Raw genomic sequence first — 14,158 nt, 5'->3', positions numbered from 1 at the left:
CCAAGGAAAAAAAAACAAAAAAAAAATTAAAAATCAAAGGAATAAAAGACCAGGGAAAAAACCAAATGAAAAATAAAACCATGAAAATAAAAACCAAATTTTTATATTTTGCCATATATTATTATGTCATATTTCATTAGACATATATGTAAGTTTTAATTTTCTAATTAAAAATGTAGATCAATAATTCAACTGTCCAGGTGTTCTATCTCTTGAATACTTTCGTAACCAAATTTGTAAATTTTGAATATTTAAAAATAATATATATATATTTTTGTATTTAAAAATAATATATATATTTTTATATTTAAAAATAATATTTAAATTGTTCACATTTAAAAATATATAAAACAGCTTAACTTTGTTATGCTATGTTTTGGTAGTATTATTTCTGTGTTGGGAAATTTTAGTTTACATCATTATCAATTAACATTCTATATCTTATATCTTATATTTTGTACCTATGTATGGCTGTAATTTGTGTATATATTGTATATTATATGGTCATAAAGGTACAATAGAGGCATAGAACTATCATTAAGATTAAAAATGTACTTATACTGGGCAATACTGGCCTAAAAGTTGTTTGACTTATTTAGACTGTTAAGATTATACAGACGTCAAGCACACCTGCATCATTTTATGGTAGGTATATATTACCTAGTGGCTAGTTATGATATTATATATATAATTAGAAAATTAAAACTTATGTCTAATGAAATATGACATAGGTAATAATATATGGCAAAATATAAAAATTTGGTTTTTATTTTCATGGTTTTTTTTCGTTTGGTTTTTTTCCCATGGTCTTTTATTCCTTTGGTTTTTAATTTTTTGTTTTTTTTCCTTGGTTTTTTTTTCGTTTATCATTCAGAGTACGTGACAGTGGTATTTGTTGTCTCCGTCTTACCAGTGCGTAGTATAGCAAATTTACGCTCAGCAGAACATTTGTAACAGTTGTAGCTCCTTTAGTTTAAAAATTACAGTGAATCGACCTATTATGAAACTTGATGGTAAGAACATTATCTGTGTTTGTTCGTTGGTTTTTTACAATAATTCAATTTTTAAGTGAGTTATGAGCATAAAATGTACAGTACATTAAAAATGCTCATGACTCACTTAAAAATTGAATTATTGTAAAAAACCAACGTACAAACACAGATAATGTTCTTACCATCAAGTTTCATAATAGGTCGATTCACTGTAATTTTTAAACTAAAGGAGCTACAACTGTTACAGATGTTCTGCTGAGCGTAAATTTGCTATACTACGCACTGGTAAGACGGAGACAAAAAATTCCACTGTTCGTACTCTTAACACAATTCACAATTCTATTATATTATTAGGTATATGTCTGTACAATTTATTGTGTTAGCTGTACGGTAAATATGCGTTTGTTGGACAACCTGTCATGTTATCAACGGCCAGTATCACGATTTCGTCTCAACGATTGTTAACGGATCTATAATCATTATTGTCAAAATATGTCGAATGTGTTATGTTTACACTTTTGGTGTTCGACTGTTATTGTTGTTTGAGACGGAATTTATTGATTCAATATTTCAACAATTAGTTTGATCAAGTGATCACCCATTTTTTTCGAATTCAGCTTTAATTATTGACAACACAAAGGAGGATGACTACGAATCTAAATATGAACGACAGTAGTGCCGCCATGGATGACAGTTCAAAGCGACGGAGGTAAGCACACAGTAGTACTATTCTGTTCTTTATATAATATAATAAACATATTGTGTGTTTTTCTTTAGCTCGCGTTCGATAAAGCGTAGAAAATTTGACGACGAATTGGTTGAATCGAGTTTGGGTGCAGGTTTTGGGTCACCTTTGCCAAAAACTCAACGCACACGTACCCAGTCGTTGAACATGACGTCTACAGGTTCGGGTTTGTACATTTTTGTTATTTGCAGTTTAACAACAATTATGTTAAGCTAGTATAAGTTTTTCCGTACTGATAAATTTATCGTACACTGATTCTTAATGATTAATGAATAATTGTGTCATTCAAGTTGAGATATATTCAGTTTATTGGCACCGTTTTGTATTATACTCTTACGCAGTTTACCCTTAAAGTCAACATAATTCAGAGGCATGATAACTGGTCTAATTAGCAGTTGTCTTTAGAGGACATCACACCCGCATGCACTGTCTGCGTCTTACAAATCTAGAACATACCCAAGACTTTACTTGCGCACGACAACTCTTCTCCCTCAGTATTTATAATCGAATTATGAGAATTCCATAACGCTTAGGTAAGAACTTTATCTGTGTTGTAGTGTCTTTATTGTTTGGATGGCACAACCAATAATTTTTAATAATTAAATGAAAAAATGAAAAAATAAAAAATAAATGTATTTTCTTAAGTTGATAAATTTAATTATATTTATATAATCAAAAAAAAAAATAATAAAAATATAGTCGTTATGACACAGATAAAGTTTTTACCTATGCGTTGTGAAATTTTGATAATTCTGTTATAAATACTAGGAAAAGTTGTCCCGAGAAAAACAGTGTTTGCTATGTTTTACATTTGTAGGACAGAGACAACACATGCGGGTATCACATTCTCTTAATGTTCATTGCTATAATAACATTATTGTTTTGTATTCATATATATATTCAACTCATATTTAATATTCAGTTGCTATATAATTTGTTATATACAGTAAAACCTCTATAGCGAACCCTCTATTTAAACGGTAAACTCTTTATAACGGAAAAATGTTTGGTCCCAAATGATTCTGTCATAGAGAGGTTTTATTGTAATATAGAAATAATACAGATTATCAGATTATTATTCACAGCTTTTAGGCAAGTTTCTATCATGTTTATAATTATTAACACAAAAAAGTATTCAATACTTGTTGTTTTACATTTATTGTTTATTTGAAGTAAAAGTTATAAATCATATAAAAGAATATTAACTAAATTTAAGTACCTATATATTTTAATTTTTTTTATAGAAATAGATAATGCCATGTCACCAGTTCATAGTGTTCCTGAAGCAGTACTTACTGCAAATACTGGACCATCTACTTCAACTACTCAACCACGGAAAATTCCTTCAAACAGAACTCCTACAAATACCAGTTCAGTAAATAATTTTGCTAGTGCACCATCTACTTCAACTGTCTCATCATCATCAAATCGAAATAGATCAAGAAAGCAAAAGAATTTAAATAAAGATTTGGGACGTTGGAAACCTACAGATGATTTAATGTTAATACAAAGTGTTTTGCAGGTAATATTAACTTATATAAGTAATTATTTCAAACTCTAATATTTACAATTTTGTATCACTTTATAGACCAATAATTTACCAATTGTCCATAGAGGTGTTAAATTTAGTTGTAGATTTACACTTAAAGAAATTGCTCAAAGATGGTATGCTTTATTGTATGATCCAACAATTTCTAGACTTGCTGTATCAGCAATGCGCAATTTACATCCAGAAAGTGTAGCCAATATAGAAGCCAAAGCTCTATTTTCTATTGCTGAAGAAGAACTCTTAGCTACCATACAATCAGTATGTTCAGTATTTTTGTTTTATTTATTTTTTTTTTTTTTGTAATAAATTGATTTATTATGATTCATCGAAGAACTCACAACCCACCATTGAAACCTTCCAAGACTTACTCACTGAAAATCCAAACATATTCCATCGAAGACGCACGGCTAAAAGTCTTATGTGTCATTGGCAACAAATGAAACGATATTCATTGCTATCAGATCAGTGTAGTAAGTTATCATTTAAAAATTATTTCTTTATTTACTAATTTACTGTATTAAATAAACAATACCATCTAACTATAATTTTTAAAATTGTTAGAAAACATTTTATTTATATTGTAGGTATGTTTTTGTTTGGTGTGTATGTCTAAATTAGCATAAAATATAATAGTTAATATCTAATATTATTAATTTTATAAATAATTTTTTTGGTAATAATTTTTATATATTTTTAGCAGAATAATAACTAATAAGTAAATACTAAATAGTAATATTATATCAAACATTTAAAAGTTATGTTGGAGTTTAAAAATTTTGATTGCATTTATATGAAAGGTGGATTGCATTTAAAGAGCATTTTTTTTTTATTATATAGATTTACATTTTTACTATTTTTACCTTCTTATAATAATTGGAACATATTTTATTGTTTTACTGTAGGTGCCTTAGAAAATCCTATTCCAATACCATTGATGAGTGCACTAGAAGATCGAAATATTCATATTCTAAACAATGAACAAGAAGGTAATGCCTACTATATTATTTATTTTAATAAGTATTATACAATAATTATATACAGAATATACTAAAATTGTCATGCATGCAATGGTCACAGAAGAGACTAAAATAAATTACTGCTATACAGAGGTGACCGTTAATAGAAAAGCAATACTTCCCCAAATGCTCAGAAATATGTACATAAAAAAATATATTTGTGACATAATATGTAACATTGAAGAATTATTTAATTATAATTTATGTTACTTAACTTTTTTATTAGGGTGAACTTAATAAAACGACCCTGTTTCATTAGTATACAAAAAATTTGTGGCTCATAAGAATAAATTAATTTTTTTTACTTTTTACACCATTTGTCCATTGTTTTCATACCAATTAATTTATATTTTCCACAAACAACTTTAAAAGAAATATTGTACCTACGATGCTTAAAATGTAGTTAATAAGTTATAAAGCTGTATCTTTATTGTTATTAAATCGGTAGCTTGAGTTCGCCTTATTTCAATTTATCTATTTATATTTTTACAATATTCTAACAACTTAATTTTTTTTGCTACAGTTAGGTGTTTTTGTTTGGATGACACCATAACTACGCTCTTCAAAACATTTTTAACTGACACTGAAAACTAACAAAACATAATAAAATACACAGACTCGGTGTGTTCATAAAGTTATCGTAAAAACTTGATAAGATAACTATAAACTGCCTTAAATAATTTGAAAAAACCACCCAATTTAAATTTTTTTGTTATTTTATCTTATATTTTGAACTTTATTTAGAGGTATTAATATTATTTTCCTCTAACACTTAACAATACCAAAAAAAGTTAACAGAAGTTTTACTGTATTATATTTATTTTTTACATTTTCTAATGATTATAAAATTGTTATTTTTTTTTTTTTAGTTACCACATTAACGTCAGAACATATTCCTACATTTGCTGAATGTGAAGACTTATTAAATGATCAACATTTATTGATGGAAAGGCCTGATCCCATACTTGAAAGACATCTTGCTTTAACTAACAAGTAATAAACTAAGTTTTAGTATAATAATAGGAGGTCAACATTTTATGCGGGACTGCTACTAGTTAAATACTTTCAAGTTAATGATTATTAACTATCATAATTCCTAGGTTATTTATTTTGATCGTTGAAAAACAATATTAAATATTATTTGGTGTTATTAATTTTAATGTTTTAGAACTAGCCAACAAAATAATCTAAAACACAACTAAAATGAAAAAATGTTTGGTTTCTTTGATAACTTAGCCATTTATGTTCATCTGGAAAACAATATTTCAAATTGGCTGTGTTACCATTGTAGTAACTGGCACATTAAAATTGCATTCATAAATGATATTTTGTCCAAGTTGCATCCATAAATTTGTCAGGGCATATCCGAGTTGCGTCCATTATTTTTGTATAGCATGTTTGAGTCTCGTTCATAGGGTTTTCAACAACTAAAAATAATGTTTGGTGATGAACTCATAGATAACCTCAATTATCGATTTCTTATCTAAAAATATCACCTTACAATTAATTGTTAGAAAGTAATTTTGTTCATGTTAGCCTTATCATAGTATTAGTCATACTTTGACATACAATCATCATATATTTAATTTATGCTTGGCAATATCATAATAGAAAATCTTGAAATAATTAAAATTTTTAGTGGAAAAAACAAACAACAATAAAATTGTATTGTACAAGTTTGCTTTCCACAAAAATTTTAAATTGTAATATGTAGAGGTGTTTGTGTTTAAAACGTTACTTTAAAAGTTTTTTTTTTAATTAACGAAAATGGTGAAATAATTTTTAGTTCTTTAAATCATGTCAGTCCTCAGTCTGTAAAAGTGAGAAGGAAAATATTATGTATATTATTAACCAGGATGCAACTTGTATATGTTGCGAGAAAATCGCGGATGCAACTCAGATATATAGGGATGAGATTCCATTTATTGTTACTTTTATTATATACTATTTGAATATTACTCGCTTAAACACGCTACAGCAGTGATGCCCAACCTTTTTTGTTTGGCGTGCCACTTTGGTTAATAATCATCTTCGAGCGGGCCACTAAATATAAAAGTACGAATAATACCAATTTTAATCTAATAATATAATTTTTAATCAAATTATATAATCAAACTAAAAAAATGATATTTTAAAATTTTATTCTCAACTTCTACATGAAGATTTCTCTGCTTTAAGAAACGTTTTAATGAAAATGGCAACTGTATTTGGCTCGACGTATATTTGTGAACCATTATTTTTGCGAATGAAACAAATAAAATCAGTTCATCGATCGCGACTCACGGATGAACAAATTTGTCATTATTAGTTAAGCAAACTCAAGTTCAAAATTCACATTAAACATTTCTTTGTTTTATTTTTACTATAACCATATAATATATAAATATAATTTTACTTTTTTTATAATATTTTGTTTTATTTAATAATTTGTGACGGGCCACACAGAATACCTTAGCGGGCCGCAGGTTGGGCACCACTGCGCTACAACATACTATTATCTAATATTCTATAATTTCCCTCTCAATGTTTATTCTGCAATGTATATTATATTGTACATTACAGTAATCAAATAACGTTTTGAAAAATTAAATACAGAATGTACTTTATTTTAGATTTCTGTTAATGTTATAATGATATGTTAAATATTTTGTTTTTTAATTGAATTAATTTTTATTTCTATCATTCAAAACTTCTTAGTGTGTACTTAGTTTTGATGTTTTCTAGAACATTAAATAATTTAACCATCTAAATATGTTAAACTTTTCAAGTCATTGTTAATGCAATACTTTATAATTCTTTGTATAATTTTTAATTTTTACAGAAAAATAAAAAAGGAAATCAAAGTTTTGGAAGATGAATTACCTAGAGCACAAGTATTAGTGTTTCCAATGACTGGTATCAATCCTGTGGAGTTTGAGCCTCAAACATTAGCTGTGTTACGTGGTCGATTGGTCAGATATTTGATGAGGTCTAGGGAGGTTAGTTAAATTTAAATTTAAATGTTAACTAGGAACATAGCTGGACCAGTTTTATATATTTCAGATAACTATTGGACGTTCATCAAAGTATCAACAAGTTGACGTTGACTTGAAACTTGAAGGACCTGCTTGGAAAATATCTAGGCGACAAGCAACTATACGTTTGCGTAATACTGGTGACTTTCTAATTGCTTGCGAAGGTAAAAAATGTTTATATGTTGATGGAAAACCTCTAACAGCTGGAAGTCGCTGCCGCCTCAATCATAATTCTGTTTTGGAGGTTTGTTAATAATTTGAGAACAATTAATTAATGGATATTTTTTTTAGAAACTACATTTCCTAAGAATATACCATGATATAACCTCTAAAAGTAAACCAGTTAAATGTATAATATCCTTAAAATGTTTATTTCACAATTTTCTGTTTTTTTTTTTTTTAATTTTTTGAAAATTCTCTATTAAATAATGAAAAATAAAATCATTTACAGTTTGCAAATTTTTAAATTAATTTAAACAAATAATATTTAGTTATTGTTATTATAGGTTTAATCATTTTTGTAAATTTTAAATTTACTCAAATATACTTTAAATTTAGTATCATACAATATTAGAGAAATTATTAAGAGACCTATACTGTACAGGTACATTTTTTGTTATTTTTTTTTTTTTGTATCAATGATAATCATTTCCTATAATAGCAATAGTAATGAATTTGTATATTATTTATCTGTTTATTTATCATATTTATAATATCTATTTATTTATAAAAAATTATAGATTGCCGGATTGAGATTTCTTTTCCTCATAAATCATCAATTAATAAATACATTTAAACAAGAAGCATGCTCTCAAAATCAGGTGCAATTACCTGTACAAATAGTTAACCAGACACCTCAGAAACAGAGTGCCAATCAAAAATCACAGAAGACTACAGTTACAAAAGCTGAAAAACCTGTGCAGACCATTGAACAGCAACAGCAACAGAAAAAATTATTCGAAGAACAGCAAAAACAGAAAATGGAAGATCATGAGAAAAGAATTTTAGAAGAGCAGAGACAAAAAATATTGCAGCAGCAACAAGATGAACTGGAACAGCAACTGAAATTGTTAGAGGCCGAAGAAGTAGAACATAACCAACGTCAACAAAATATGCTGTAAACTTTCCGATTAAATTAATATTTATTTTGAAAAAATTCTATTTATTGATGCGAATATTTTTTTTTGTATCATTTAATATTAGATATTATGCAATTCCTGTGACGTATATTACTGTAAATGAGACAATATTTACTTGTATATTTTAATTTCATGTTAAACTAGTTGATTACACACTTTTGATATATTTGTGTTACTGTGTTAGATATTCTTTCTCATTTCAGTTGATAAATTATGTTAATTTTACCAACCATAAAGTTGATTTTTTTTTAATCTTACAGTTAATCAAATTGTAAAACTCAGCATGGAATTGAGTCTCAGAACAATCTTATATATTTATACATAGGCGTGCACAGGGGGTATGCAGGGTATGCAGCTGCTTACCCTGAAGTTCTGTGAGGGGCGAACATCGACTCTGGAAAATTGAAACATCCAGTTATCAGTTATCAACTACCAAGTATTTGCAAAATACATACTTCTTGTATCATGTAACGGTATTTATTACAATATTTTTTTAATTAAACAGTAGGTTTTTTCAATATTTGTGAATTGTGTATACATATTATCAGAATTTTATGAGCTTAAAATAACTTTCAGGGCGCGCTTTGTCAGCCTTCTGCATATCCTGAAAAAGAGGCCTGCGCACGCCTATGTATATATACACACAATAAATTTCTACTACTATGCTTGAACTAAAAAATTGTCATTGTGCAACTATTAAAATTGTATTGCACATGTTTGCTATTCACAAGTACAAAATTAAATATATTTTTGAATATTTCACATGAAAGGTGAGTTTTGTAAACATTATTATTTATTACATATATTTTAAAGATACTTGTTGTGCCAAAAACAAATTTTATTAACCTAAAAAATAATCAAAAAACTTTGTAATTGCATATTGTGTTGTTTCCATTATATTAACGATTAACTTAAGTACCAAAACCTGTGTTCAGTTCTTCCAAATTTTGCTAAACATTTTAGAAAATTTAGCTATTGTAAATATTACTGGATTAATATATTATCTATGTTCTCTTATTTTTGTTTGATATTTTAATTTTTTAACAAGTTATAAAATATTAAAATTTCAAAATCGTTATAATAGGTTATAAAAAAAAATTTCAAGAAAGCACAGATAATCTAATAATGTTCTAACCTTAAGTTTTGTACCTAATAGCTCAATTTACTCTGAAATTAAATTAACAACGCACATTGAACTAAATTGTCCATATTATGTAGACAGATGCCATGTGTTACATATAATATCTTTTTAATATTAAAGAAAGGTTTTTTTTTGGATAGGTACCTACTCCCATTGTTGGTCATTCAAAAAGATAATGGACAAGTAGTTATGATAATTTTTCGCATTCATTGAAAAAAGCTATATTTATAAATGTGCAGGTATACCTACAATATCTATTATTTTTGCCAATAAGAGGTTAATATGAAAAAAATTCAAACTGATTCGATCGTGTTTTCAGTTGGGTTATGAAATAGATTAGTATACGGTCTACCTACAGCATTACGGCATATTGTGCACGTCCATCACTTGTATAAGGTATAACAAATGATACAAAGGCTTATACTAGTATTGTGTGATAGCTAAGTTAAGTTCACTTTTTACTACTACCTCTAAAGTATACCTAATAACCTAATTACCATAAACCATAATGCTGTCTAGTATTGCAGTGTTTCATCTATATCGTTTACTCGTAATGTTAAATTTGCTAATTACTATTAATGCTGTTTGTCATCATCTTATCTGAAACGATTGAAACTCACATTTTTTGCGCAAAATATCGGATTGATATATATATATATATATATATATATATATATATATTACATATTTATATATTTTTAGATTTCAAAGTAAATATCCTGGCATCTATAAGGAATTACAGAAAATTAATAAACATGCTCAGTCGCCGAGGTATATGAATGGTACTATATTACTATAGATACCTTAATTAAAAACAAATGTACAGTGTACAATGTCATACCTACTATCCATTATATTTTACCGTAAATATCATGGTGACTTCTCTTTACAGTATTGGCACAGTCGCACAGATGCAGTTAATTGAATATTAGATATAGACGAACTCTGTACGAAGGCTGTATTAGCATTGCAATAAGCGGTTCTTCCGCAATACCTTTGTTATTCATTGATTATGCTTATTGCATTCCAGTGGCAAAAAAAAAATCGAATTGTATTTATACTAGTTATATATTACAGTTTATTATGACATAATTAATCATCCATTAATTTCGGGAGGGGGGGGGGTGGTTGAACCACCAAAATCCCCTGCGTCTGCCGCTGGTGCATTCTATTACTATGCCTTACGCGGCATGTTTTGTCGGTTGCCGGTAAAACACGTTTCCAACAACAGCATATTTTTGCTTTTCCACAAAATGAGATATTTTACCAACTTTTCTATCATAGCATATTGCATGATTAGGTCGTTACCTTGGTGGTACTTCATGTACTTATCTATGCATGCAACGACCACCAAATTTCCGGTTTGAAACTTTTTTTTTTAAACTAAAGATTTAAAAATAAAAATACATTTTTCTTTAATTTTTCAAGTATTTGCAACTATGATATTAAATTATATCCACCACAAATAGTTATATAAGATAGGTAGCTGGTAGGTAGTTACCACTGTCCACTTGTGTTTAATCTTGATACGCGTAGTTATACCTATGTAGGTACCTTATAATAAGGTTCAAATCCGTTCCCTAATAAGGTCCTTATTAGGGAACGGATTTGAACGCTCTAAAAACAATAAAAATATCTTAAAAATACGATTTAATTTAATTTAATTTAAATAACAGTATTTTTTTAAAATCATTTTTGACTTTGAAAAAATTTGTTTAATTTTAATTTTTAGGTATTTATTATTCGTATAATTTTCATCATCTTCTAGTTCTCCTATTTTAATTTTACCTTGAAGGCTATTTCCATTAAATGAATATACAATTAAATTTTAAATAGATACATTCCTTACAATAAAAGTAACCTTGAGTTTCATATTTTTATTTTTTCGAATGAATGTCGACTAAGTGTTTATCGAATTTTATCCATTCCTACATAAAAATGACTTTGAAAAATAAAAACATAAAATGCACTAAAAATGTCAAAACGTGTTAAAAATGCAAAACAAAAGTTAGAGTTATTAATTCCTTGATGCATGAAATGAACTTTGTACTTGGAAAGCAATGTTTACGGACGTTCAGAAAAAAATGCCATTTGCATTCAAGTCAGTTCCCTTGCTATTAAGGTAAGTCTAAAAAGGTACCTATCTATCGTACTAACTACTAAGTCATGAAAGTCATGCGATTCGAACGAACGATTATCATAACAGCGAAACGTTAAACGATTCATCATCACATTGTCCGCATCTAAATATTTATAAAACTTTTTAACACGACATGCTCGTAAATACATCATCCAGTCCGGCACTAGAGAAGCACCGCGTGCATTTTGTAAACTGTAAAGCGATTGAAACATAAAAAACTCTTTAGTAATAATATGCGGACAAATCGTGTTGATCGTTATTATTGCGTTGATTCGGATTATTTAAAATTCGTCAAAATATTATCGTTAGAAATATTTCGTCTCGACCGTATAATGATATTATCATTGGTAGGTAGTAGGCACCTATATACAGATAGGTATAGTCATATAGGTATTTGTAAGTGCAACTTGAACGGTAGTATAAAAAGTTTAATATTACATTGCGCATGGTATGTAGTTAACTATTAGGTACCTATTTGGTAATAGTGACTTTTATAATGACGCAACAAATGAAATTGTAGGGTGACTTTTCGCCCGACCCTTTTGCTTATATAATTTACGTGGTGCGTCACCCGGGTAACGCTAATAGGACGAGATTTTTTTTTTTTTTGGGGGGGGGGGAGGGAGGCTCAATTAATTATTAACCAAATGCCCTTTCACTTTTTTCCATTGAATCGAAATTAAATTTGTCTTCTGTTATTCAGCTGTTGACTTACATATAGAAAAAAAAAAAAATGGAAAATTAAATATATAAAATGAAAAAATTGTGAACTCGACGTCCGAATACGTCGTACCTATTTCACGCTACTACTTTTATTGTTCACGTTTTATTATCATATGTCGAAATAAATAAATAAAACGTGTACACACTACTATAATAGATGTATAATTGTGGGCGTATTGTTATATAATAGAAATGTCGTTGTTGGTAATTAGCTGGTACCTAAAGCTCACGTGTACCTACCTACATGCTACATGAAATACTTTTAAAATAAAAATAAATAATAATATATATAATGTTAGTTACCGAGTACCTATATAGGTTAGGTTATTATAATTGGAAGGGTGAAAATATGTTTTATTTGAACATTTTCATCATTCCACGAAATGTCACTATTATCAACATTTCCATCTTTCCATCGGATCAGCGTTATAATTGATTTGAAATCGTAATAAAAATTTACCATCAAACACATAGTGTTATTATTACACATAATTTACGGTGTACATTTTTAACAAATTATATATTATACTTAGGTACCTAAATATACTTACCTAAATATTAAATAATATAATATAATACATATTATACAATATGATAATAAATAGCAATTATAAAAACTAATAAAATTTTAATTAAACGTGATATACACAAATAAAATGTTATACAATTGTCAATTTATTGTGCACTCACACCTGGAAAAATATTATCCTTGAATGTTTATTAAGTATTAATTATCATAATTCATAAGGAACCCACCGTCGTCATTGTTGAAAGATGAGGTAGGTTACAAATTTTTATCGATGGATTTTTCATGTTATAGTTAGGCAACTAAATATTAAATTTTATTTCTATATATAGGTACCTATAATAATAATAATAATTATTATTATGAAAACTGAAAATAAAACCAACATTGGCAACATTTTATCACCAAAATAAACGAAACTGTTTACATTATAAACCAAGGTTGAGGTCGAACTTTTTGAATAAATCTTGACATAGTTGAAAATAATAAAATATTTCTAAAAAATAATAAATTGACTGAGAACTTGCTCTGTTACTTGCTTTGTACTTCTACTGTACAAAATAGGTACCTCGTCTTTGTAAAGGTTATAGCTGTGACTCTTTTTGGACTTATTGGACATTCGTATGTCAGGAGCTATTTATTAAACCTTTCCAACCGACAATATTCTCTCAGGTTACAACATTTTGGGAATTTGTCGGAAATATGTTCAAATGTATATTTAACTTAAGTGTTGGCTTTAAGCACTACACTTAAATCAGAGTTGACGCTAAGGAATTTTTATTGATTTTTCAAAACTGGTAAAATAAATACAAATGTCTTATTACAATATAAATATAGTCTTTATAGTATATAAAGATGTAACTATGTATAATTATGTAACTTTAAAAAATGAAAATTTGAATTAAACGCATTATTAATATTTAATATATAAAATAAGAATGAACATATTATTATGATTGGTGATCCGCCAGTGGTTTTAAATTTTGTAATTTTTATGTTTACAAGTTCGAACAAAATGTGACGCACAAATTCAAATACTTGTATAATAATAATATTATAATGACGTAACATTCCCCATAATATTGGGATGTTTTTAGCTTCAAAATATTTCACTGCTGCAGATGACTTGCTGTATAGGCTGAAGCTGGATGATTTTGCTTTTGTTTCTCTCGT

General features: G+C 27.7%; 1 protein-coding gene across 2 annotated transcripts; it reads left to right on the top strand.

The window, feature by feature from the left end:
• Positions 1-1,472: 1,472 nt before the first annotated feature.
• Positions 1,473-8,691, top strand: Rcd5 (microspherule protein Rcd5). 2 transcript variants are annotated; one of them, XM_015515914.2, is made up of 10 exons: positions 1,473-1,701; positions 1,770-1,897; positions 2,982-3,259; positions 3,326-3,544; positions 3,618-3,756; positions 4,189-4,272; positions 5,172-5,295; positions 7,124-7,280; positions 7,345-7,560; positions 8,057-8,691. In XM_015515914.2, the coding sequence occupies exons 1-10, from the start codon at positions 1,637-1,639 to the stop codon at positions 8,435-8,437; spliced, it is 1,791 nt and encodes a 596-aa protein (XP_015371400.2). In that variant the 5' UTR covers positions 1,473-1,636; the 3' UTR covers positions 8,438-8,691. The 2 variants fall into 2 exon arrangements, with proteins under 2 accessions (XP_015371400.2, XP_015371399.2); XM_015515913.2 differs by having other exon boundaries at positions 1,474-1,701; positions 1,770-1,903.
• The last annotated feature ends 5,467 nt before the right edge of the window (positions 8,692-14,158 follow it).

This window comes from Diuraphis noxia, unplaced genomic scaffold (genome assembly GCF_037042655.1).
Source record: "Diuraphis noxia isolate RWA-SAM2 unplaced genomic scaffold, SU_Dnox_SAM2 contig0002, whole genome shotgun sequence".
Classification (NCBI taxonomy): domain Eukaryota; kingdom Metazoa; phylum Arthropoda; class Insecta; order Hemiptera; family Aphididae; genus Diuraphis; species Diuraphis noxia.
This window is presented reverse-complemented; position numbering and strand designations above follow the sequence as displayed.

What these genes read in the sequence shown, in the direction of transcription:
- Rcd5 (XM_015515913.2), top strand. Translation starts at nt 1,637, where the DNA reads ATGACTACGAATCTAAATATGAACGACAGTAGTGCCGCCATGGATGAC. An exon ending in GACAGTTCAAAGCGACGGAG is followed by an intron (nt 1,702 to 1,769) that starts GTAAGCACACAG and finishes GTTTTTCTTTAG; the next exon opens with CTCGCGTTCGATAAAGCGTA. An exon ending in CATGACGTCTACAGGTTCGG is followed by an intron (nt 1,904 to 2,981) that starts GTTTGTACATTT and finishes TTTTTTTTATAG; the next exon opens with AAATAGATAATGCCATGTCA.